The following is a 26,142-nucleotide window of genomic DNA, read 5'->3' on the forward strand; positions in this document are numbered from 1 at the left end:
TACCCCAAGTTTTAAACCTGATGGGCTTAAAAAAAACTTTGGGTACCTGTGTAATTCACAGTCAAATCTCCCATTAGTATCACAGTAATAACAATCTTAAATAAGAATTCTTAAATTAAATTAGTATATATTTTTTGTCATATAAAATATTCATTTTTCTCTTTTTACAGAAAGCAGACAACCTCGGCTGACAGCGCTATATCTATGGCGGGCATAGCCGCCGGCAAACCCCCGTTGACCGCTAAGAGCCCAGTCAAACCGCCACCGCGGCCAAAATCTCGCGTGCGTGACACCATCAAACTTTTCGACGCCAAGTACAACAAGACGCCGTACCGCAACAGCACGTCCGCCGCCATGCCGGCGATCAAACCGAGCGCCGCCGTAGCGGCCACGAGCGGTGAACGAGGCGGGACGGGACGCGGTGGGTCGGCCGGGCTGCGAACAACGCCTTCTGGCGGGAGTAATACAGGGGCCCGGCTGCGGTCAAGGGCTACTACAGTGGCGTCGCCGAAAACTGGAGGCGGAGAAGGATTGGCGGGAGATGGAGGCATGTAAAAAAAACTATAACTGTTGTAAATCTTCCCTATACATGACAAAAACCATATTTAACTCTAAATAAACTGAAAGTGTAAAATCGAAAATATATTTAAGAAAAAACTGTAAAGACAAACGCGTGAAGGATCTCAAAACTAAAAATATTAATATTGCCTATTATTAAAGAGATTGTAAAGTTATTTTTTTTTTCATTTAAAATATCTTTTATACAAAAATGTATAGGTGTTAGAAAATAGGAAAATATTAAATTTGAACATATTATAAAATTAAAAATAGATTATTTATTAAACTTTGAATCAAAGTATAGGTAGGTGTATGAATGTTTTCTTAAATTAAAAAATCTTTTAGAAAAAGTTGATATCTTATGTAAAAAGAATACTTTACATTCTCTTTGACCATTATCTTATAATTGTTTGTTGTTAATTTGCCAAAATGCAGAGCAAGAAATAGATAGATAAATAGATATTAATGGAAGCCTGCGAGAAATACACAGATCTAACTGCTAAAAGACTGCTACATGTAGACCCTTAATACGCTAAATTTGAAGCCTTTGAGTTTCATAACAAAAAAGTTTTAGGCAGTTTAAAATGACATTTTGGTATATGGAATTTTGGATATTGGGTCTAATTTAAACTGTTTTTCAGCAGTTAAAACTGTGTATTTCTTGCAGGCTTCTTTAATGTATTTTGATGTGAATGTAATTCAAAATATATAATATTGATACCTCTTTAGGCATAAAATATTCTGTTTATGAAAATAAAAAATTGTTTATTTTAATCATAACAAAAATAAGTCTTTATCAATTTCTAAATTACATTTCTAAATATAAACAAGGATGACAACATCCATTTAAAAATTAGGAACTTTTTGTTTTATAACATTAAAACATTACTAAAATTCATTTTACTTGTAAAAAAATAATTATATTTTTATATTTTTCACTCTTATGTTTTGTGAATTTATATTTGGGCATTTTGGTAGTGGAATTTGGTTACTTTTTTGTACAAGTATGAAAAATGTAACCATTTTTCAACTACCATATTTTATTAGAGAAAAAAAGGCCAATTCTTATTCTTTTTTATATGCTAATGACATCTGGATTGTTAGTGTATAATTGCCTTTTTAGAATTGAACTTTTAGTTTATTTTTAGCTTATGTAATGTGATGTTTTTATGATAGATTCAGTGTCCAATTTTTATTATTAGATATTAACTTGCCTAAGTTATCGTTTTGGTAATTAAGTTTATGTTAAATTTATTTAGTTGAAGAGATCTGAATTGATTTTTATTCACAATTGTGCTGTGATGATTAAAAAAGGAAATATTTTTTTTAAAGGTAGCTTTTATCTATCTTTGAGCTATTATCTTTCTAAATAGCTATTGGTTAGATATTATAAAGCCACATATTAATACAGTTCGTCTTACTTGATAGGTAATTTATAATCTTCTAGATTTTTCATTGCGGATTTTTAAAAAGTCTTTACAATAGCAATTGATTTTTTGATAACTTCAATATTAAGCATTAAAAAACAGATACCGTAGGACACCCTGTATTTCTTAAAACATTATTTTGTGTTTTTTAACCATAAAAATTTACAAAAATAACACTGACTAATTTTAAACCTTTGTTTTAGTTACTAAACTATTTATGTTACTAAATTTTGTTTGTAGATAAAAAGAGCTTATCTATATGTATTTCATTCATTGATCAATGAAAATTAAAAGTTGCTAGGATTTTTTTATTATGCTATTTTCATGACAAATGCCCAAAAGATTTAGGACATTATTTGGTGAACATGTCTTACTAACTAATTTTTAGTGGCTAATAATTCTAATTACATTTTTATTACCCTATTATTTTATTTATTTTCTAGTCTAATTACATCAAAATGAAGTTAAAATTAATATTTTTTAGAAAATTTTTTTAGCTGATTTTGGACAAAATTTTTGGTTGTGTATAATACAAATTATAAAAATTATTTTGATACCAATAAAAAAAATCTACTTTTGCTCATAAATAATTTTTAAGGCAATGTAAATAAAAATACATTTTTTTTCAGTTTCAACGCATTTATTATCTATATTGAAAGGTAAATTTAAAAAGTATGATAATTTTATAATAGTTTGAACAAAAAGAATGGATTTTTTTTTTGTTTTTTTGCATCCAATAATCCATCTTTTATTACCCATATTAGGCTAAATTCTATTAAAGTTTCTAGACTAGCCTAGAAAAGAGGATTTCCTTACAAGGAAAAATACATAATAGGATATCCTAACTTCAAGGCTAGCCTTAAAAATTTTAAAGATTTTGCCCAACATTTTCTTGCTAATTTTCTTGCATGATTGAAAACAAATTTTCATATTTTGCTACTTGCTTTCATATCAGGAAAATCAAGGATGACTGAATTTTGAAAAAAATAGATAAATTAATGATTTTTTGTAATAAGCTATATTTTTTTTGTTTTTAGCAAAAAAGCATCTCTACATGCACTTGTTATAAAAATTCAAATGCTTTATCATTTATAAACAAATAATTATTCTTTAAAGTAAACAGCTTTTTTGCTTATAAATTATATAATAAAAAACATTATCATAAAGACATTGAATTAAAAAAAATAAAATTTAAGTTTTTTGTTAAATAAATAAATGTTCAAAATATTGCTGTAATTAAAATATAAAAAAATCCACATTTTCTATATTAATACTTAGGAAGAAGTACATGTAATTATAATAATATTAAAAGTATGAAAGTAAATTTAAACTAAAAGGTTGCTTCACCTAAAATGTTCAATTTTTAAATGTTTAATATATACATGAATTAGATAAAAAAAAATAATATTTCCTACTAAAAAATCATTGATACATTGTACAAAGATGGTTTACCCGATGGACTTTAAATTTACTGGTCCCAAATTTTTTATAAACATGTTCTCCTAAATGTTGGCTTAACTTAACTTTAAATGCTGGAAGAACGTGTACTAACTTTTGTTATTTTTTGTAACCCATTCGTGACGAGCCATCAAAGTTCAAAGTTTTGATTAAACGGGGTTCAAAGAAAGTAAATTTTTCAATAATAACTCAACAGAAGTGTCAAACTAAAGATCTTACTATTTTTGTTCATAATGGCAATTTTCTTCTTTTTTTGTTGCGTTTTAATACCTTAAAACCAAATTATTTTTAAAAACTTAAATTACTTCAAATTAAGAGTTCTACAAAAAAAAACGATTGCATATCTAAATTCTATGGATTATTTTACATCTACCACTTACTAAAAACACCGACTAGCTATTCTAAAAAATCACAAAAGTTAGGACACCTTCATTTAGCAATTTTCATAAATGTACATCAATTTACCCCTTAAAATCCCCAGGTCTTAAAACAGTACAGCCTTTCAATGATTTTTAAAGTTAAAAAAAACATTTTCAATTTTTTTCCCTGCATATATTACTTTATTTTTAAATGGGACAATTTAGGTGAAGCATTTTCTGCATATATGATAATAAAACATAGTCTGAAAAAATAGGCATTTATTATAATCACCAAAAAAAACTTTAATTGATGATTCTAATGAATGTGTAATAATAATGGGAACGTGTTAAACTATTTGCATGAAGATAAATTTAATTTACTGTGTATGTAGTCATCATGATAATATGTATAATATCTTTGATATCAAATAAATTGTTGCAACTTCTATTTTGTTTCTTGATTATTACCTACTATAATTACCCAACAGACAACCAACCCTTTGATTGCATGAACTTTGTCTGGAAGTCCTTGATTTATTGATTGATTAGCCAAATTCTCTTAGGGTTTGGACCTAAGTAGTCATGGAGTAGGCTGAGACTCTTTTGTATAGCTACTAGGGCTTTCAAGCTCCACGTTCAAGCACATTATGACTTGACCCGCTATCTCATGAGAGCTACTCGTTATTACCTCACCCTCGCCGAGTATGGCAGGTGTCCCAAATTAAGTCACCGTAAAGAATGACGCTCTCCGCAGAGGAGCTTGGGATAAGGGTAGTACAGATATTATGTACTTGACTATTAAGTATCCAAACTTACTCAATAATCCCCTTCTTACACAAAGTCCTAACTGTGCATGGTAATAAGTTGATCCCGTTTAAGGGACAAGTCATTCTCTCAAACTTATGTAGTCATTGGGTATTATTTTTAAAGTCTCTAGTATGTCGCTGTTTGGTACAGCAGGGAGGGAGGGAACACTGACCTGTTTATTACACTAGTCTTATAAAGTTTTCTACTTCGTTGCTTTAAAAACTTTGGTGCCTTTAATTAAATTTTGATCTGTTGGTTTATTAAGTTGAGTGTAAGGATTCAATAACTAATTGTAATCTGCAAGAGTAATTTTTTGTATATTCATTGGTACTGTTCTTCAACTTATCGGCCATTGTCTTATCCCTTTAGATCCCTGGAATCTACCTCTTCCTCGCACGTCCCTATAATATCAGCTTTATATTGATAAAGTTTATAATGATAAATTATACTTTGACAGAAATGTCTCCATTTTTGTTTTCCTTTAAAAGAACAAATTATTATTCTTATTATTGGATTTAGGATATACGTGGATATATTGACAAGGGAAAATTTGAGCTTGCTAATATGAACATCTCATAGACGTCCAAGGGAGGGGGGGGGGGTAATGGGGCGATTACCCCCTCCCAAAATTTTACCCCCCCCCAAAAAAAAAAATAAAAAATCCCTAATAAAAAAAAAATTTGCGGGGGGTAATTACCCCCCCCCCCCCAAGCAAATTTTACCCCCGGGGTAAAAATTTTTGAACACAGTAATAGTGTCTGACTGATTATGACGTAACAAAAAAATTAGCCAATGAGAGGCCACTATAAATTTTACTATTGGTCAATAACGGCCTCTCATTGGCTAATTTTTTTTTGTTACGTCATAATCAGTCAGACACTATTACTGTGTTCAAAATTTTTTTTTTGGGGGGGTAAAAAAATTTGCTTCGCGCGCCATATTACCCCCTCCAAAAGCGAATTACCCCCCCCCCCTTAAAAAAATTTTACCCCCCCCCAAAATAAAAAGCTTGGACGTCTATGGAACCTCTCCTAATTTTTCGTTCGAATTGAGGATGTGGATGTGGGTAATCGTTATTTTAGCCAGCTGCAAGCATCACTTTATCAGAGTACATGAAAATCTGGTGCAACATCCAGGTAATAATATATCGAATGTCTTATCTTTTAAAAAATGTTTATTAAACAAATAAGATTTCTAATTAATTTTCCCGAAAAAGGTCACGGACACTTTGACCACAAGTTAAGCATTACGTATCTTTTGTAGCGAAGCTACTCCACAATGTATGGATTGAACGTCCGTCCGTCTGTCATTCTATGGGGGAAAAGAAACTTACTCAGCTGCTATTTAAGCTAGATGACAAGATTCTACAACCTACTATATCTGCATAATGTTTAAATTCAATATTTTCTGATTTACTCCGTGTTACATATAATATGTGATAGGCTTCTGAACTTCTGTGAGAAGATTTGCATTGCTAATGAGTTTCTATTGATAAATTACTTTGTCTATTAAATTGACATTTTATAGCACTATCAAAACGTACTCATTCGATAACCATGGGGATCTAAAGGGATAAAACGATGGCCGTTAAATTGATGTACATTCCCCATCTAAAAACACAAAATTACCCCATTTGTAGATTACAGTTAATGGCTGAAACGTTTGGACACTCAACTTAATAAACCAACTAATCAAATATCCATTAAAAGTCCCCAAAGTTGTTAAACTAGCTAATAAGAAAACATTACTATAAAACTTTGGGAACTGGTGTAATAAACAGCCCATTGTCCCCTCTCTCTCTCTCTCTCTCTCTGACTATAACACACTTCTTCATTGTATTTTGAAAATATCTATAAGGCAGAAAACAGAGTTTACAAAAATATTTTGCGATAAAAAAATAGGTCTATATATTGTTATCCAAAGTAGGCTTAATAAAAAAATACCTCGTATTTGCGAGGGCGAGGCTGCTCCTCTTGAAACTATAACGTCAGATCAAGCACCATGCAGACTGACAACCCTATAATTACATGACCTTTGTCTGGGAGTCCTAACTGTATACATGCTAATGAACGCCAAGGCATTCCCCCTGATCTTACTATTATCATGACACGCGTCTAGCATAGAAGCAGTATGTACCATTTTTAACGTCTCTTGTATAACATTAGATTGATACGAAGACAAGATGTTCATCATTGTATCGTCCATTGTCTTATCCCTTAGGATTCCTGGGAGTAACAGGATGTTTGTGTTTCCAACTATCTGCCTACATTGAAGGATCTCATTAACCGCTGAACCATTATGGTTCTCCTAAAATTGAAAATAGTGCACCTAGAGGCCCCTAATGCTATTTATAAAAAGTACTAATTAAAGAGAAGCAATGCTTATAATAAGGATAAATAATAAGTGAACAAATAAACAAGAGATAAAGCTGTAGCATTTTGGCTTGCCAGTTGACAAATACTTTTAGCTTTGTGAATATCTAATTCCTTAGAATAAAGTAACAGGATGTCTGTCTGTCTCTCTGTCTGTCTGCAAGAGATAAAGCTGTAGCATTTTGGCTTGCCAGTTGATAAATACTTTTAGCATTGTGAATATATAATTCTTTAGAATAAAGTAACAGGATGTCTGTCTGCCTGTCTGTCTATCTGAATGGACCAAGAGAAAAGTCTGTATAGCAGCTTGGCCTACCAGTTGATAAATACTTTTAGCATTGTGAATATATAATTCCTTAGAATAAAGTAACAGGATGTCTATCTGTGTGTGTGTACCGAAGGATCTCACTAACCTCTGAACTGATATGGTTCTTCTTTACAGGGTAGCTTCTCATAGACCCTCCCAAGAGCAATCGCCCTTATAAAAATGACCCTTTCTCAATTTTTTTTAGTTTTGTCTTTAGAACTAAAATTCAAAGTGGTTGGGGGTCAATTCCCCCTCCCTCCCCCTTAACCCACCCTAAGTTTCCCTGGAGGCCTCCAGGGACATAGCCGCTAGTTATAATTAATCCAAACCATTATATTTTTATAGATTTCAATATATTCATTGAACCTTTTCTGAAGTTTTTAATAGGAAAGCTACTCTATAAGCTTATCAACATGTTTGCATATAATTGTTCTTGCTTTATAGGGTAAATTAGACAACAAAAAATATCAAAATGGCGAAGAAAATGACAATTTGTCGGATAGTACTTGCCATACTTGGTATAGTATTGATAGGTAAGTGCTTTTTAATCACAGCTTGTCTATAATTAGTGTTGGTTTGTCTTAGAGGCATGCTAGAATTGCCCTACTCTACGAGTTGAAGGATGAAAATATCCATCCATCATTGCGAAGTTCAACAAAATCGACAGTCAGACAAAAATTAAGAAAAAACAGGAAAATTTACAAACTGTACAAAAAATATGTGCCGTGTGACGTCATAAAAATGAGAGATGAGACGAGAAGTGGGATAGGAAACCCCTTAAAAAGAGGTGGATATATTGACGTCACAAGGCTAATTTTTAGGACACGTATTAGAGCTTCAAATCAGATAATAAATTCAGTGTAAATCTGTATAAAGTTTGAAATGATGTAATGAAATTATTTAGGTTTGGGTGCTGGCCTTGGCTGGGGAGCTTTCCCTGGAATCATTGAGTAAGAAATTGTTACAAAGCAACTCTATAATTCACTTTTTCTGTCCGTCTATCATTTAGCCTGTAACCACTATGAGGAAAATGAGATATAACTTGGTATGTCGGTCTATTGGACATGCTACAAGAGACATTTTTATAAAGGTTTCGTGATTTTCTCGATTACTTTATCTATTTTTTTCTCATGTCCAATGAATACCTGCTGTATAACTTACTTTGTTCGTATTTCATTCATAGGTGTATGGAGGGTTTCGTTATTATAGCCAGCTGCAATTATAACTTTATTAAAGTAAATAAAAGTTATATTGCAAAATCTCAGTAATAATGAATTAATTGATTACAGAAGGGTTATTTTGATTGTCATAATTGGGACAAATTATATCTAGGGACACAGTGGAGAAGAATATTGACCTCACAGACCCAGACAGCGAGGGATACAAAAACTTTGTAAGTAACTTTTCAAATTACACTAGTACCCAAAGTTTTTTAAAGATACCTTTTCATTGGTTTAAAACTTTGGGTAGTGTTACTAATGCTTGATTACAAAATAAAACTTCAAAATTCTTACCTCAATATAAATTTATCGTCAATTGTCTTATCCCCCCGATCTATTAAGGTGGGAATTGGGGCCCGATCTGTAAGGGTTTCCTGTAATTTATTGATCAATTCTAAGTTGTAGAATAGTGGCCTTAAAAACATTTCTTACTTTATTTTGACTTGCCATTGACTTTAAAAATCGAGAAATAGATTAAATTAAGAATTATGATTTTGGCAAATTACCCAAAAACACAATCAGATATTTCAAACATTATACTTAGGTAGGGCGTAAGACACATTCATTCATTTGCTGGCTTAAAAACTCAGGGATTCTTAGTTGATTTATGATTGGTCTGTAATTAAAAGTGCGCCAACTTTCCCACCAATCATTTCCATCTTTAACACTAGATGTTTGGGTCATAAAAAGGGACATTTTTTGCGTAATTTCCGTAAAGTTTTGTGATAAATGCGCTTATTTGGTCAAACTGTTCTTAGTTATGACCATTTCATATATATATATACATTTATTCATAAGAACAGCTTGACTAAATAAGCATATTTGTCTAAATGGTAACACACAACTTTATGCAAAAAAATGACCCCCTTTGTTAAAAATGTAAAATCAATTAACATTTAGATCACACCCCCAGTGCCTGTGTTCATGAAGTTCACCTTCTTTGAATTTACCAACCCCCAGAAGTTTGTGACCGGTGAAGAGGTGGCCAAATTTGAGGAGAGAGGCCCCTATGTCTACAGGGTAAGTTTTTTTTATGGCAACTGGCACTGGCACTGGTCTTAGGAAGGTAAAAACAGTTTTTTGAAAAAGGCTATCTGAGATCCCTCATATATTAGGGGTTGAAAAATGTAAAAAATGAAATCCGCGCGGACTGTTCCTTCTTTGGAGAAATTGCGGGAAAATGTAAAATATTAGAGTTGAGACTTACCCTACTCTCCTTTTCTCTTTCTTATTTTGTGTATGCAAAAGATAAAGGGCTTTCAAGAATTGTTTTTTTTTTAAATGTGATAATACAATATATTGTACAAAAAAAACAAAAGATTTCAGTAAAATAAGGACCTAAAACAAATAACTTTTAAAAAATTGGTTAAGGAAGCAAAAAACAACATTAACTGTTTTATATGAAAAAAGAAAACCACATAGCCATTTTAGATATTAGCCTTGATAGAATGACATTCTAATTTGTTTAACTGAGCTGGATCTCTAAGTCACTAGGATACATATGCCTCGCACTCCAATGAGCTGATTTTAGCAGTGGCTCACATAATAGCAATCTTTAAATCAAATGACAGTGGTAATCCATGAAACACTTAAAAATCACTCACCATTTACTGTCATCGCAAAATGACTACTGCCACTGAGCCAGTGGGTGTTTCCCGGATCACCACTGCCATTTTGATTTAAAGATCCACTTTTTATTGGCAGCACTGACATCAGCTGGGTCAGTTGGCAGCACTAAATAATCTAAAGATTCAGCTCTGTGCTTTATTGAATGTTGTAAATATATCCTTGTTTTGTAGGAAACTAGAGAAAAGAGAAACCTGTCATATGGAGAGAACAGCCTCAATTTTTCCCAGTGGAGAAAATTTGATTTTGATGAGGGATTGTCATGTGAAGGTAATCAATATCTATTAAGTAGTCAATGATCTGTCTGTTTGGTTGGGGTTATTTCAGGCTAACATTTTGTACATATGTGTTTTGAAAATATCCATGAAAGCAGTTTGCTCAGCCTTAAAGTCACATTTCTTCATATACTGAAAACAGTAGTAGGTAAATTTTTGTGCTTTCCAACAAAGTGTCTGTTGAGCACTGAAAATACCCCCCCTCCTCTGTTTTCTATGCTTAACCCTAGCAGGGATCCCTAACAGTAACCTAGTACCCAATATAACTTAACCTTCCCTGACTTAAAGGTAACAAACAAACATAAATTGAATTCTTTAACATCTACTTTTTGCATATACTTGTAGCTACGCCCCATAGAAGCCTCTAAGGGCACTTGAGGTGGGAAGGGAAAATTGACCCCCCATTTTCTTTTTGAGTTTTAAATAAAAAAAATTTTTAGGGGGGTTGTCATTTTTATTGGGAGGGTGGAGATAAACTACCCTAAAATAGTTATAAAAAAACCTTCCCTGGACATATAAGTAGCTTCACTGTGAAGGAGAACCATATCGGATTAGCGGTTAGCGAGATCCTTCACTACAGACAAAAAAGCTTACTACTTTATATAATAGGATAACCCATTGGAATTCAACTCATGGAAGAAAAATTAAATAATTTGTCAAATTATTTTTATAAATTTAATTTTAACAGATTTCATGAAATATGCTTATCCTTCCTTTTGCTTGTAAATAATTAGACATGAAATCTTAGATTTTTCTTTATATAGGATGTAAGAATACAGATACTGTAAAAATTCTAAATATGCCTCTTATTGGTGCTGTAGATGCTGCTATGAGTAAGAGTCACAAATAAATAACACCCATGAGAATAATAAATTTTTTTATCTTTGCACACTAATTCATTTTATATATTAAACTGTTTTTGAAGCATATTTAAAAGGGATATCAAAGATATACTCTGACACCTGTAGAATACTGCAGAGTTGAAAATAAGAATAATAACACACATAAAGTTTTTTTCTTTGTGCATTGAGTACTTTTTTTGTTTTTGGGTGTCAGAAAATATTCTTGATACCCCTTTCCAAAAAGCTTCAAAAACAGTTTTATCTCAATTTATAAGATTCCACTCAAATATTTAACAAAAAATCTCCAAGATCTTTAAAAAATATAATTTTTTAATAAAGAATATTTGTTATTTATTTGATTATTAGAGGAAGGAGATATGTCTCAGGTAAGTAAATGGAAAGTATGGCTTAAAACAGATTAATATATGCTTGATTACTACTGGTTCTTATTCATATTTATGCATTGTATTGTATTATATCCAGTTTTCTACAATATAAAAATTTACTATCATAAGATTAAAAACAGTTTTATTAGCCAGTGTGCATTCGGCATCTCAGGGCTAAAAAAACTGATTTTAATCTTATAATTGTACATAATATATTTATATCCATGGAATGCTGTTCATAATACTTTGCAATAAATAACCATTTCAGTAAGACTTTGAAACCAATTAATATCCGCTGGATTAGAACAAGCCATGTCGAAAAATCAAGTATTTGTTAGCCCGTGCCTGAAAGTCAGTTAAACTTATGTATGTGCCTAAAAATATTGGACACATTTTTATAACTTAAATTTTAAATTAACAATCATAAAAAAGCTAATTTAATTTTTTTGTATAGAATTTATTATAAAATCTATAATTGCTTCTTTTATTTAGGGCGTTGCTTTGAATGCTTTGGTTAATTATGGCAAAGTAGAAAACACACCTGACTCAAAAGATATTGCAATGACTGATACAGTTGAAAACATTCTTTTTGGAGGTATATGATCAATATAAAATGCACTTTTAGGTTTATAACTTTGAATATAAGTTTACATTTAACTGCTTTATTAAAATCAATATATTTCAAAGTAGAAATTATAAACAGGGACAAGGTGTTAAGGCATTTTCACATCTGGTAAATTTGGTAAAATATTTTTTTTTTTACCTCTTAACATAAATACAATCAACACCCATACTTTTTCAATTATATGCCATAAATAAATCAAATAATAGTTATGTCGTTTTGGTTTTAGAACTAAAGAATTATTTTTCAGGTGTTAAGAATGATTTGGTTAAGCTTCTTCTGTCTAATTCCTTATTTAGTAAGTAATATTCATTTAATTTAAAAATGTAAATAAAAATATTCAAATGTAAATAATTTTTAACTTTAGATAGCAAACTTCCACCTGCAATCCAAGATAATGGTTTTGCTATATTTAATCAAAAGGTAATTTAAATTTTATATATCTATAAAGTTTTAATAAAGCAAAAATATTTTAAATTATAAAATATATTTAATTCTATCTTAGAATCTGCTTCCTTCATGGAAAAAAAACCTTGTCTTAATCCATGTCTTCTAATCATATTTAATCTAGAATGATACATCACACAATGAAAATTATGAAGTATTTACAAGCCCTAAAGAAGTGTAAGTAAAATATTTTTTACATCTTGTTTATTGGATTTAATAATATAACCCTTTGATGAATATGTAGAAAATACTCCAATTTTCTTAATTTAGACATTCCATGATAAGCAGATGGGGTCCTGAACTTGATGAATTGGCTGAGGATCTTTCAGAAATCAGTAAGCAAAAAAGTCCACTCGTGAAAATCATTATTTTTCTAAGAGATCTTGAATCTGGTATAAACTGAACCCGACATGAAATTAGATTTACAATTACTTCTGAATGTCCTTTTCTTTTCCCCAGATGACAAAAAGAAATAATCATCAAAGGATTCCAAATTCTTCTGTTTAAAGCCAAATCATGATGAAATAATTGAATGAAATAAAATAGTCAATATTCCTAATAACTTTTTATCAATTTTAGAAACCTGTCCTAGCACTATTGCTGGTAAACCTCATAATTGTCGCAGGTGATAAGTTACTTTCTTTCAAAAAGTTCAATTAAACGTCAAATTCAGGCAACTATGATATTAAGCATGATTTAGGATTATTTAAATATTTTCAATCTTTTTATTTATACAGCACCAATTCATTTATTCTATTAAATAGGAAGATAAAAAAATTTCAAGTTAAGAAATAATACTAGATGTTTAAATTAATCAATTTAGTAGAATATTTTCAACTATTTAACAGCATATATATTGCAGGGGAGACCCAACCTGGTGGCCTCATCCCAATGGTGAAGGTATGTCTTTATAGTATTAGAAGAATTTAATGAATTTTACATTTCTTTCTTTAAAGTTGAGGTATCTTAATATAACAATATTTACGAAATTTATTTCAGGAACTGTCACTTACAGTCAATGCAACTGGATCAGGTAATTTCTTTTAAAGGATGAATCTTAACAAAATATAAGTGCAGCTTAAAAGCACGGTTGTTAGTCTATGAAAAGAATAAATAGTAAAAATATTTAAATTGTATTAAAAATAAAGAGATACATGGATTTTATAGTCTCAAATTGATTTTCAAATCATTATTATAAGAAAACAATAACTTTATAGGGAAAAAAATTGCAAAGTATGAAAAAGTAAAAATGTGTATCATATATCTCCAGTACAATATCAACTGCAGACTCTCAAGCTTTTCATTATTTTATATACTGGACACACTGTTTTTAAACTGCAATCATTTCTCCATAAGAACACCCTTTAATATTTTAAAGTAAGATACACTTATAGTACACAAATTTAGAAAATTGTAAGTTCAATTCTGTTTTTTTATGTATGATATGGCTAACTTTACTCAATAAAGTTTAGTTTTATGTTTAATGGATATTTTGAAAAATTCTATAGAATCTTTTGGGCCTTAGATTACCTTAATAGTTAACTATTTTGAGATTATCTGAGATGAAAAAGCAATTAATCATATGATAATTAATATTATTCCAAATAATTTGTTTGTAATTTTTAGAGGAACAGATGCCTACCAATTTCCCCCCTTCCTTGGAGATAGAAGTGATGAAGATCTCTGGATTTTTACCACGGATCTCTGCAGATCCATGCCTCTCAGATTCCACAGTAAGAAAATATTACTACTTTTTATCATAATGTTTCTTTGTTATATGATCAAACTTAGGTAATGGATTCTAATTTCTTTATTTTGTGGTATTCGGCAGCCGTGAGCCATGTTCTATGGCAACCCTGACCTTGGTTCGGAGAAGGGCCGAGGGCCCTCCCCCGAGTACTGGGGAAGGAGTCAGCCGACCCCCTCCCTATGCCAAAAATTAATGATAGATTTTGACAGCTGTATTTTGGTTAAGCTGTATTGTTAATTCCCCCCACCCTTTCCAGGGATGGGGGATCATTATTGCCCAAACTGATTATTGTATATGTATTTATATTGATTCTGTTTATGATTACTTATTCCAATCTGTGTATTTATTGTTTGTTGTATATAACTTTAGTAAACCTTAGACCCTGAATAAAGGAACATCTGAATAGACTCTGTTTGTTATTTAGTGATTGCTAGAGAAGCGTAGCTTCTCTATAATATATGTGTCCACGTCTGTTTGCACTGCCGTAGTCATTTGAACTCGGGTGTCTGCCATTTAACCTAGGCGGATACCACAACTTTTGGTGACAGCTGTGTGAGATTACGGCAAACCACAAGTGTAGAGCAGACGCGCAGCTGAGGCTAAGGTACTCCCAGCAGTGAAACTGGCAAAACTGACACAAGCAACCTGAATTACCCACCCTGGATAGCAAGGTCTAACTCTGTATCCGGCAGTTGTGGAAGCGAAACCTAGCGGAAGACCACTAAGTGTGGCGGAACCCGAGCTGCAGAGAGTAGCGAAATCGGACGAGAGACTGCGGAGAGCAGCGAAACTTGACAGAGAACTGCGAGAAGCGCCGACATCTAACGGAGGATTGAGCGCTCAAGGGCTGAAACAGGCCTGCAGACGGGCTGAAACAGGCCAAATACGTGCAAACGGCTGAAAATAGGCCAACATTTACTGCAAGAGATAGCAGGATCCGAACCAGCGGCGCTGCAGGAAGGGACATTCCCTGCCGCCACCAGCCGGATTCGGATACACGGCGCTGCAGGACGGGACATTCCCTGCCGCCGACTGGCTGAAACAAGCCAAATAGCTGCGAGCTGTGAGCGAAAATACGAGTGTAGTGTACCAAGCAGAAGAAAAACTACGTTAACTCCAAGTATCCTGAGAGGCTACAGCGCAGCCACCCATCTAGAAAAACAGATATTATATCAGATTTTATGGATTACCACTCTGGTGTGAAAGCTGAACAATAGATTTATGGGCAAGGCTTGGTAAACAAATTTGTTGTGTATTGTGATAAAGCCAAAAATAGAACCTAGATGTAATACACCCCCTAATCCCAACGAAAGGGGAGGGGCCCACCATAAATTGAAGCAAATACAATTGAGGTGACATAACAATAAGCCCAGGATTAAGGAAGAGGCACAATTACCTCACCACCCAGTCACTTCAAACCTGCAGCACCCCCCTCCCCATAGGGGGGGAACGGACGGCTTTACCCCGTCCCCTCACGCACTCCCCCTCCTCCCAACGCTTGGATAAGTCCGTCCACGGTGCGGAGATAGCGACCGGGAGAACAGAGCGCAATTCACGGGTTGCGCAGCGGAGCTTGGGACACAACAAAAATTCAACGGACGAAGGAGATAAAGCGGACCAATGAGAGAGCAGATTGAGGGATAGATGCGCGTTTTACCTGTGTGCGCAATCTGACGGCGCGTAGGCGCGTTGCAAGAAAAGGAGATTCCATGCACACACACACACACAGGAGCGGAGCTACTCCATAGCATACAACAGAGATATTTTTAGAAAAAAAGGTCTTGCAAGCTCCTCCCTCCTATCTATAGTGTGATAAGGAAAACCAAATCAGTTCCTGACAGCAGTTCAGACCCTCAACAACTATCTACACCTACCAGCCTACCTTAAAGCTCAGAAGCTAGTGACAAGTATTCTAGTGTACACCTATTTTAGATCTTTGTAGTTTAAACTACCAACCAAGTGATAAACAGTGTTGGCTGCTAGGCTAGAAAGCCATAAGTGTAAACCACCTATAGTATTGACTTAAAACCTAGTGTCCCGCCGCTGAACCTTTGACCCGATGGAGCAGCCACAAGCGCAAGGAGGCGACCAGCTCCAAGGATGGCTCCAGGACGATCCCCAGCCGGCTCCAGCCGAGTACCACAAGCTGATGCTGAGTAACCTGCCGGAGTACCGAGGACCGCCCAAGCAATCCTGGAATTCCCACATCCGGAGACTAGAAATGTCATGGGCGGCTTACCGTGTGCCCCCCCATGACACACTGAACCGCCGCAACGCCCTTTTACTATCCCTGGCGGGGCAAGCGGCGGAGATGGCCTCTCATCTGTTTGGAGAGGCAGGCCAAGCCTTGACATACGAACAAGTCAAGGCCGAGTGTGAAATGTTATTTCGTCCAGCCTATGAGTCTCAGACCCTGAAGCAAGCCTTCAGAGACTACAGGCAGCACTCGACAGAGCCTATACAAGCCTACATATCCACAAAGTGTGCGCTGTACCGGGAGGCCTACAGCCACGAAGATTTGGAGTTATTGATAGATGAACTAAATCGCGGCATTCGTAACGCTAATGTGAAACGCGTTATGATGGGTCATGAGATCGCCTCGGTACCTGAGTACACAAGGCGAGCCATGTTTACCGTGACCATGATCACCAAGCAGCTGAAGGAGGGTGTGTGCCTAGTGGACGCCACCGACGGGCTCACGGGATCGGCCAGCGTCCAGTTGCCCCAGTATGATGAGTCAGAGCCAATGGAGATTGGCGCCTTGGCTCCGGGTCTCCACCAGATGGGGAAGGTTGCACCAGACGACAAGATTCCAGGCCGCTGCTATCGCTGCCATGGGAAGGGCCACCGAGTCAGAGATTGTCCTACGCCTATGGAGGTCAGCCTAGAAGAGCGACGCACCCAGCCACGCCGTGACCGTCCTGCCAAATGTGAACGTTGCCATTACGCAGGCCATACGGCAGCCGAGTGCAAGGCTGACTGGGACCAGGTAGCCGGCCGGAGACACATAGCTGACAAGGGCGCTCACTCAGGAAAGCCCAGCAGAGTAGCCAACATGGAAGGGAGCGCGCCCCCAGCAACACTCCAGCAAGCAGCCGCCCCCAGCGCAGCGGGCCAATCCGAAGGAATGCCGCAGTTTGGAACCATCCCAGCTAGGATCAACGTGCTGGGAGGAGCGGCTGAACCCAACCGGGTTGGCCTGGGCTTCAGCCTCAACCACTTGGGACCGGAGTTCGTGCAGCCCACCAACATTGCGGAGCCAGAAGTCCTGAGGCCTCAACCCTTCAGCCTCAACATGATGGGGCCTGCCAGACCGAGTCCACCCAGCAAGAGCGGAGGGGCGCTACCCAGCGCCACCGAGACAGTGTACGGGGAGGCCCTGGCGGCCGCTGAGCAAGAGAGGCGAGAGGCGCTAGCCAGCGCATCGGAGTTGATGTATGGGGCGCCATCCGGCGTCGCCACGTGGGAAGGACGAGAGGTGCACCCCCGCACCCCCAAGCTGATGTCTGGGGCGGCAACCGCCGCCGCCACCTGCGAAGACTGGGGGGTGCTATCCAGCGCCCCTACACTGGTGCCTGGGGCGACAACCGTCGCCGCCACCGAGATACCTGGATCCTGGAACGAGCCTGCAGCCCCAGAGGGAGGGGTGACATCCGTCACCCCCAGTCAGCCCGCGCCACCAGCCAGCAGGGAGGGTCCAGCTATCCATCATCCAGCGCCACCAGCCAGCAGGGAGAGTCCAGCTATACACCATCCAGCGCCCCCTGCCAGCAGGGAGAGTCCAGCTGTCCACCACCCTCAACTGAGCCAGGATAAGTTAAAATTGACAAATGTATTGTAAGTATTGTAACCCTCCAGCCTTGCCTGTGCCTCCCGCACCAGAGGCTGGGGAGATTGAGATTTGGGGTTATCAGGACTTGCCTGTGCCACATGCACCTGAGTTCCTGGGGCAGGGGAGGGATGTACTACAGGGCGAGCCTGTGCCACACGCACTCCAGCCCCATGCCACTGGGCATGCCATGGACGAGGGAAGGGACACCTTGGGGCCAGTCGCCTGTCAGTCTGTCATTGGGGAGGGTATCGGGACGCCCCGGGCGTCCAAAGATAACACTCAATGGAAATTTATATCTAGCCAGGAGCAGCCCAGCAGTGTCCAGCCCCAAGAAGCAGTCGTGGCCCGAGCCGAGGATCCCCAGAGGCGTGCGCGAGGTCGATGGCTGTCTGGTAGATTCTCACATTGGTGGATGGTTCTGTGGGGCCTACTGCTAGCAGCTGTGTGGCCTACAACTAGCTATGTCTTGGTAGGGTGGGACTGTGCCAACCCCACCCATGTCACCGCCTACAACAAGGAGCAGATGTGTAGCAAGGAGCCGCTACACCAGGAGGTGCCCTTGGGCCATGAGATACATGTCCTGCAGCAAGTCAAGATTCGGGAGACCACGGGATATAGCTGTCAACTCGCAGTGTCCCAGTGGACATTTAGGTGTGGAGTCTGGGGCCACCTGAAGGTGACCTCGGTCCCCACCCTCATGTGGCCAACCAAGATTGACCCAGAAACGTGCCGAGACCTGGCCCGGAACCGAGTCTACACTCTGCCAGGCAAGACCCAGCCATTGACGTTCCAGCTGAACCACCCCCTGTTCTTTACCCTCGATATGGTGGGCGCATTGGTCAACAGCCCCGAGGGGTTGGGTTGTGAAGGGGAGGACGTCCATTTTGAAGGCCAGCTGTACCGAAATGAATTAGTGCTCCAGGAGCGACGGCTGCTGGTCAAGGAAGAAACCTACGTAGTCGAGAATGGACGGGTGGAGTCCCAGTCTGACCACCTGACCCTAGAGTGTCCCCATTCCGAGCTGTCCTGTATCACTGGAGAGGCCACCTACGTGTGGGACCACCTGGGGAGAGATTGCCCCTTGAGGCTGATCCGCAGCCTCCAGCCCAGCCTGGTGATGGATGCGTTCCTGGTTGACCATCAAGCCCAATTCTTCATCAACATGACTACCCCCACCTCAATAGTGAACTGCGACTTTGAGGCCCATGCCACCAACCACCCAGCATTGTTCGTGGCAGCCGACCCGGCCGCGGCAGCGTTGCCCAGAGTATCGGCCAGGGACGTGGATGTCCCCCTCCAGGCCCAGATACATGCAGGTTACATCGGATTTACCCTGGAAACTCGAATGAGAAGCGCAGCAGCAGAAGAAGTAGCGGCCAATTGCTGGAAGCTCCAGCAGCTAGACCCGGCCCATCCGGTGCGCGTCCAGGGGAGCACGTTCTCTGTTTTGAGGGGAGATGTATTGCTCCAGCTTACCTGCCAACGTAATAAGTACGTGGTCAGGGAGAGCAATGAATGTTGGGACAAGGTGCCGGTGGAGCCCACAGGATTTGTAGATGCCGTGACAAAGGTGTATAGCGGCCACGCCACCAAAATTCCCTGCTCCTCCACCTACCCCCTAACTGTACACGCTGAGGAAGGATGGATAGAGCTAACTCCTGCACCTAAGAAGAGGCCGCCCTCGCTGGATACACCCAAGCAGCTGCTGACCGAGCCCTTGGATGACTTCAGCTCGGGAGGATTGTATTCGCAGGCCGAGCTGAACGACTGGCAGCAGCTACTAGCGTTTCCGGCGTATAAGGCCGCCATGCTGACCGGCCTGTCGTATGGCTCATGCGTCCAGCAAGGCAGCTGTTCAGCCACCGGAGACCATGGGATCGTGTCCTACGATATTGACCGACTGGCGGAGGAAGGAGAAGCAACCCTGGATGTCTGGGCTGGATTCAGACAGGCTATTCACGAGTGGGGAGATGGCGCAGCCATACTGTGTCTGCTGTTGTTGATCCTCAAGCTGCTGGGGGACTTAACCATCATCTCCCTGGCAGCCGCACAAGGAGGTGTACGAGCCGCCCTGAACGCGATGTCACAAGTATTCCTGTATCACCCAACCTTGTATCGCAAGGCCTTGGCCAGAGCCAGGCTCACCCAGGCCAAGTCCTGGGACTTTTCAGTGGACTGGGATGCCATTCCTATTGGCCGGGAAGCAGCCGAGGAGATGGTATCCATGCAATCAGCCGATAGTGGAAATGACCGCCCAGGCAGGCCTGGGCCACACTCTGGGAAGCCCCGCGGCCCCTCGGGAGGCCAGGCTGTCGCCCAGACGGTCAACCTGGTAGCCAGTGCCCCAGCCGCTGCCAACAACAACCAGAATGCCCCGTTGCTGACCGGTCCCGCAGCGGCTGCGCCCCATGCCAACCTGACACCCGCTGGCGCCGAGCTACGTGCCCAACAAAAGCCAGCCTCTACCTTCTATCCCACGTTGGGAGCCCATCAGCCATGAAAACCACCACTAGGATTCCATTGAATCATTATCTCTTGTATATAATAGCCCCTAATGAGCGGGCCAAAGGCCTCAACCACTGTCGGAAGTCTGGCAGGGAAACCCCCTCCCAGCCTTCCGAGGGGAGAGTTGTGGTATTCGGCAGCCGTGAGCCATGTTCTATGGCAACCCTGACCTTGGTTCGGAGAAGGGCCGAGGGCCCTCCCCTGAGTACTGGGGAAGGGGTCAGCCGACCCCCTCCCTATGCCTAAAATTAATGATAGATTTTGACAGCCTTATTATGGTTAAGCTGTATTGTTAATTCCCCCCACCCTTTCCAGGGATGGGGGATCATTATTGCCCAAACTGATTATTGTATATGTATTTATATTGATTCTGTTTATGATTACTTATTCCAATCTGTGTATTTATTGTTTGTTGTATATAACTTTAGTAAACCTTAGACCCTGAATAAAGGAACATCTGAATAGACTCTGTTTGTTATTTAGTGATTGCTAGAGAAGCGTAGCTTCTCTATAATATATGTGTCCACGTCTGTTCGCACTGCCGTAGTCATTTGAACTCGGGTGTCTGCCATTTAACCTAGGCGGATACCACAATTTCATCTGCCAACATAATAATGACTAAACAATTAATTTGTATAACAAGGAGGTTGAAGGGTTTCGGAAATTACATGTGTACATCACTAATAACTATGATTGTAAGATATGCTTTCTAGGCGAAGGAGACATTGATGGAATTGATATTGTCAGATACATTGTACCTTTAGGTAAGTAGATAACACTTTATTTTAAGTTAGATTTTTCATTTATATTTTTTTCATAAATTCAAATAGTAACTTATATATGCAATAATTTTAAACTATTAATTTCAGATTCTGGCAATATAAACAAGAAAGACAACATTTGTTTCTGCAAAGACTTTGATCCTAAGTAAGTTTTAATAATCATTTATTAGAACATAGTCCCTTATGTAACATCGCCCCATAAGGGTGATTCGTCGTATTTTTAAAATGGCTTTTTATAGGTTATTTTAGGTTAGGTTAGGTTATATTGGGTTAGGTGATTGCCCCACATGGTTAGGTAATTGGCCCCACAGGGTTAGAGCCCTCCACAGAGGCTAGAAATAGAAGAAAAGCTAATGTGAAAAATACGAAGAATCGCCACATAAGGTGCAATGTTAAGAAAGGGACTATACCCGAACATAGCAATCACTAAATAAAATAGTGTAATGCATGCAACATCTGACACAATATCAACATGACATCAATTTATTTCACCAAACTTTTTCAAGATTAATTAATGTAATAAACAAAATATGATTTTTCTTTTTCTATATTCATAAGGATGAAATTTGTTTATCTTTACATTATGATGGTAATTAACAAATTTTAAACTAAATCTAAGGACACATTCAAAAAGACAGTTACAGTCAATAAATTTATGACTATAAAAAATCATTACACTTGATATTTAGCAATAGTAAAGAAAAGATATGACATTTTAAGATTTTTGGCTTATAAATTTTTGTTTAAGAAAAATACCAGAGAATGATGACTGCTTAAAGCCTGGGGCAAATGCTGATGAATATGACATTAGTGGTAAGTTTTTTTATTGGATGATATTCCTAAAATAACACAGAGTCATATCTAATTAACTTTTGATTTTAAAATTATTAGAATACTACATAAGAAATAGTCTGTAAGTTTTTAACCAAAAAATTAAAATTAAGACAATGAGGCAAATATTTTGTCTTTTACTTCTATTCTTGATCTATTTGGATGTAATATATGTATACAAAATTTCAGATTGTAAAATTGAGCATTGTCATGATGGTCTGCAAAATCTAGAATACGTAAGATTTTATATTTAAACTGACCAAGCTACATTTGCTTTATTTACTTCACTAAGAGACGTAGTATGATAACTAAAATGTCTTGAATTGGTCAAAGATTACTTTTTGGTTCCAATAATCCTGACCAAATACAGCACCACTTTAAAGCTGAAAAATTTTTAAACAATTTTTAAATTAACAGTGAAGAAAATTTTGGTATAGTCTCTTTCGCGGCACAATTCTTTTTTTTTTACAGTAGCTTTTCTCCTATTTCTAGCCCCTGCGTGGGGCTCTAACACTGCGGGACTAATTGCCTAATCCTGTGGGGTAATCATCTAACCCAATATAACCTAAAATAACCTATTAAAAGCCATTTAAAAACACGACGAATCACCCCTAAAGGGGAGTTGTCACGAAAGGGACTATTCTTGAAAATTTGTTAACTATTTCAGTGTCAAAAATCCCCTGTCATCATGTGTTCTCCTCACTTCTTTATGGCTGAAAAACAATTGGATAACTTTGGTAAGATATATGTAAAAGTCTTTAAAATAACAAAATAAAATTTTTACAGTAACAAACAATTTAAGTTTAAATTAGATGATGATCAGAAAATTTCTGAAGGGTGGAAAATTTACATGGGGAGGATATTAACACCTTAAAGAAAAAAAATAGGGGTGAAAACCACATTTTTCCTGAAATGACTGTTGGTGCAATTTCAGTATCTGTTCAATTTTTGTATTATATTAAGATGCTATTTCTCTACTGACAAAGAATATAAGTGTAATAGAAAAGAAATGAATTAAAAGTAAATAATTGTATTCATCTTATTTATCTCCCTTTAATTATCTAGATAATAGCTTGCAAAGGCCATCAGCAGCAAATGATCAGGTATAAATCTTAAAAAAACTTAATTATGGTTGTATGTTGAAAGTGTAATGAAGTGTAAGTGAAAGTGTAATGAGGTGTAAGTGAAAGTGTAATGAGGTGTAAGTGAAAGTGTAATGAGGTGTAAGTGAAAGTGTAATCTTGTCAGTTATTTAGAAGTATTAGGTAATTCATGTGATATCATTTCAGACCTATTTGGATATTGAACCCATTACTGGTATGGTAGTCAGAGCCCACAAGAGAATTCAGGTTAGATTTTCAATAAAAAATTAGGTTGATCATGTTGAGCTATCAACGCAATCTGATACATTAGCATGACATTGTCTGATTTCCATTAGGTAGGTAACAGGTATAAGTCCAGACATTTAAATTGTTATGCTGTTATATCTGGTGTGAGAATTGGGCTGTTATGGTTCGCAATTGATTACATAACACAGTTTCAACTTCCAGTCAAGGCTTGTGCAATTAAATTGTTAACCGTCTCTTTGATGGTACTCAACATAATTTCCCTGAATGATAGAGAAAAGTTTCCCTAAATTGAGCTGATTGATAAGAATAATACAGGTAGTTCAATTAATTTCTGTTCATGTTGGTCAAAATACTTTCATTGCATTTTAAGCTGTATCAGAATTAAATTTTTCAGGGTTTGAGGTTTGAAGCAATTTTCAATACCCAATAAAATAGCCTGAAACCTGAGAAAGACCAAGATAACTATTTTATGTGAATTATATAACCAAAAAGACAAGCCCAGTTAAAACTGACTGTTATTTGTTATCTTACTTGAAACTCCATTAGAATTTTTTTGTTAAGATTAACATGCCCATAGTACCCACAGGAAGAGATGAGATTGTATTCCTGAAGGACATTAAACCATTGCCAGCTTTCCCTGTCCTCTGGCTGGATGAAGGAGCTGACATTGATCAGGTATACAATGTTAGGGTAAAGAAAGAGTTGTCATACCATCAAAGTGAATTTCAATAATACTTTTGAAAAAATTTAAAATTTATGTTACTAGAATCATAGAACTTATGAGTAGTGAAGCTACTCTATAATTCACTTTTTTCGTAAGTCCCTCCATCCGTCAGTCCTTAACGCTATGGGGAAAACATGATTTTCTCGGCTCCTATTCAAGATAGACAGCTGAAATTTCAAGAGAAGATTCCTATGACATATGCCCATCTAATTTATACATTGTTTTGTCCACCTGTCTGTTTTTTTTGGGGTGCTAGATCGATTCCTAGATTTTCAAGTTTTGGTGATTGTCTCAATTCCTATTCAATATAGAAGGCTGAAACTTTTAGAGATTAATTTATTATACATTAAAATATTTTCACCAAGTTTTATTAAGATTTGTTTATTAATTAGGGTGCTAGATTGATTCCTAGATTTTTAGGTTTTTGTGGTTTTCTCTATTCCTATTCAGGATTGACGTCTGAAATTATCAGGGATTGAATATGCTTATATTCTACATATTTCCATTAAGTTTCATTAAGATTTGTCTATTAATTGCGGTGCTAGATTGATTCCTAGATTGTAAGTTTTCGTGAAAGTAAAAGTTGCATGATTTTAAAAGTTCGTTTTTTCACTATTATATCAAGTTTAATGATTATTGTATGACACTGCTCTATAGTAAATTTTTTCCCGATAACCTTTCATCATTTTTGAGGTTCGCTACATATGGATGTTGTCATCCTTGTTTTATTCATCTTATCGGAGTTGTTTTATTATTTTATTGCCAAGTTAATGCATCCTTAATCAGTTTATACATTAATTTAGTTGCAATGTTAGGCTTAAAATCTTAAAGCATTCTAACTATATTTTGGCATTAATATTTATCAGAAATATATAGATCTATAATTATTTAATTAATAATTATTGATTGTTGAGATATAATTGTTTTTTTTCTTTAGGAAAATATTGACAAAATCAAGTCCATGGTGTCAACTCCACTTCTTCTACTTGATATTCTCAAGTATGGTCTCATTGGTAAGTTTTAAAAATGTTTGAATTGTACTATTGATATCAAGGGGAGTAACCATTACTAGAAAGACTGTTTGTCTATTTTAATTGCAATGATTTTTTACTTTTTAAGCACAGAATTTTGTTAATATTATTATCCAAAAAACTTGATTTTAAAAAATATTCCGATCACAATTAAGTATAATGTAATAAGTGCATCATTCTATACAAAAAACAGTAAGTATTTAAATCATTCTGTATTCAATTAATTTTCAAGATTTTTTTTGTTAAAACTTATAAACAATGTAAATATTCAATGAGATTATACTCTATGTTAGTCAATGTTAGTTTATTTGTCATGGATGATTTATTTGTTAAGCTTTAATGGATATTGTAATCCTTGTTGTTTATTGACTAAATTGCTTTGTTTGTTTCAGCTCTTGGTGCTTTCATGACCTTCTTGGGTGCAATCATGTGCTGCTAGTTTCTTGCCAGAAATTCCAAATTGTAATATTATATAATTTCTAACATTATAAAATTTTGTAGTATGTAATAAATTTCCATAACAAAATATTTATCTCATCTTTTTTTTTATCAAATTAAACCTATAATCTAAAATCTACACATAATTTATCAAATAAAATATAGAATTCCATATGTTTCTTGATCAATAAAAT

At 36.8% G+C, this 26,142-nt stretch overlaps 2 protein-coding genes across 5 annotated transcripts in view; both read left to right on the forward strand.

Annotated features, from left to right (window-relative positions):
- Positions 1-4,248, forward strand: part of LOC145325754 (uncharacterized) — a 183,972-nt gene extending 179,724 nt beyond the window's left edge. For all 4 annotated transcript variants that reach the window (XM_080168696.1, XM_080168693.1, XM_080168695.1 and 1 more), the window contains one exon: positions 171-4,248. In XM_080168696.1, coding sequence (XP_080024822.1) covers positions 171-555 — 385 coding nt within the window. In that variant the 3' untranslated portion in view covers positions 556-4,248. The remainder of the gene's footprint in view (positions 1-170) is intronic.
- Positions 4,249-7,672: 3,424 nt separating this feature from the next.
- On the forward strand, positions 7,673-26,120 carry LOC145325749 (lysosome membrane protein 2-like). The gene is made up of 26 exons (XM_080168688.1): positions 7,673-7,821; positions 8,193-8,238; positions 8,621-8,681; positions 9,409-9,528; positions 10,308-10,404; positions 11,174-11,242; positions 11,618-11,637; positions 12,130-12,232; positions 12,510-12,557; positions 12,627-12,682; positions 12,831-12,883; positions 12,977-13,041; positions 13,286-13,331; positions 13,569-13,606; positions 13,706-13,739; positions 14,333-14,439; positions 21,507-21,557; positions 21,663-21,720; positions 22,324-22,388; positions 22,596-22,642; positions 23,074-23,143; positions 23,472-23,509; positions 23,696-23,755; positions 24,317-24,430; positions 25,417-25,492; positions 25,903-26,120. The coding sequence occupies exons 1-26, from the start codon at positions 7,761-7,763 to the stop codon at positions 25,947-25,949; spliced, it is 1,650 nt and encodes a 549-aa protein (XP_080024814.1). The 5' UTR covers positions 7,673-7,760; the 3' UTR covers positions 25,950-26,120.
- The last annotated feature ends 22 nt before the right edge of the window (positions 26,121-26,142 follow it).

Source organism: Acartia tonsa, chromosome 8 (assembly GCF_053477335.1).
Source record: "Acartia tonsa isolate MP-2025a chromosome 8, ASM5347733v1, whole genome shotgun sequence".
NCBI classification, from domain to species: domain Eukaryota; kingdom Metazoa; phylum Arthropoda; class Copepoda; order Calanoida; family Acartiidae; genus Acartia; species Acartia tonsa.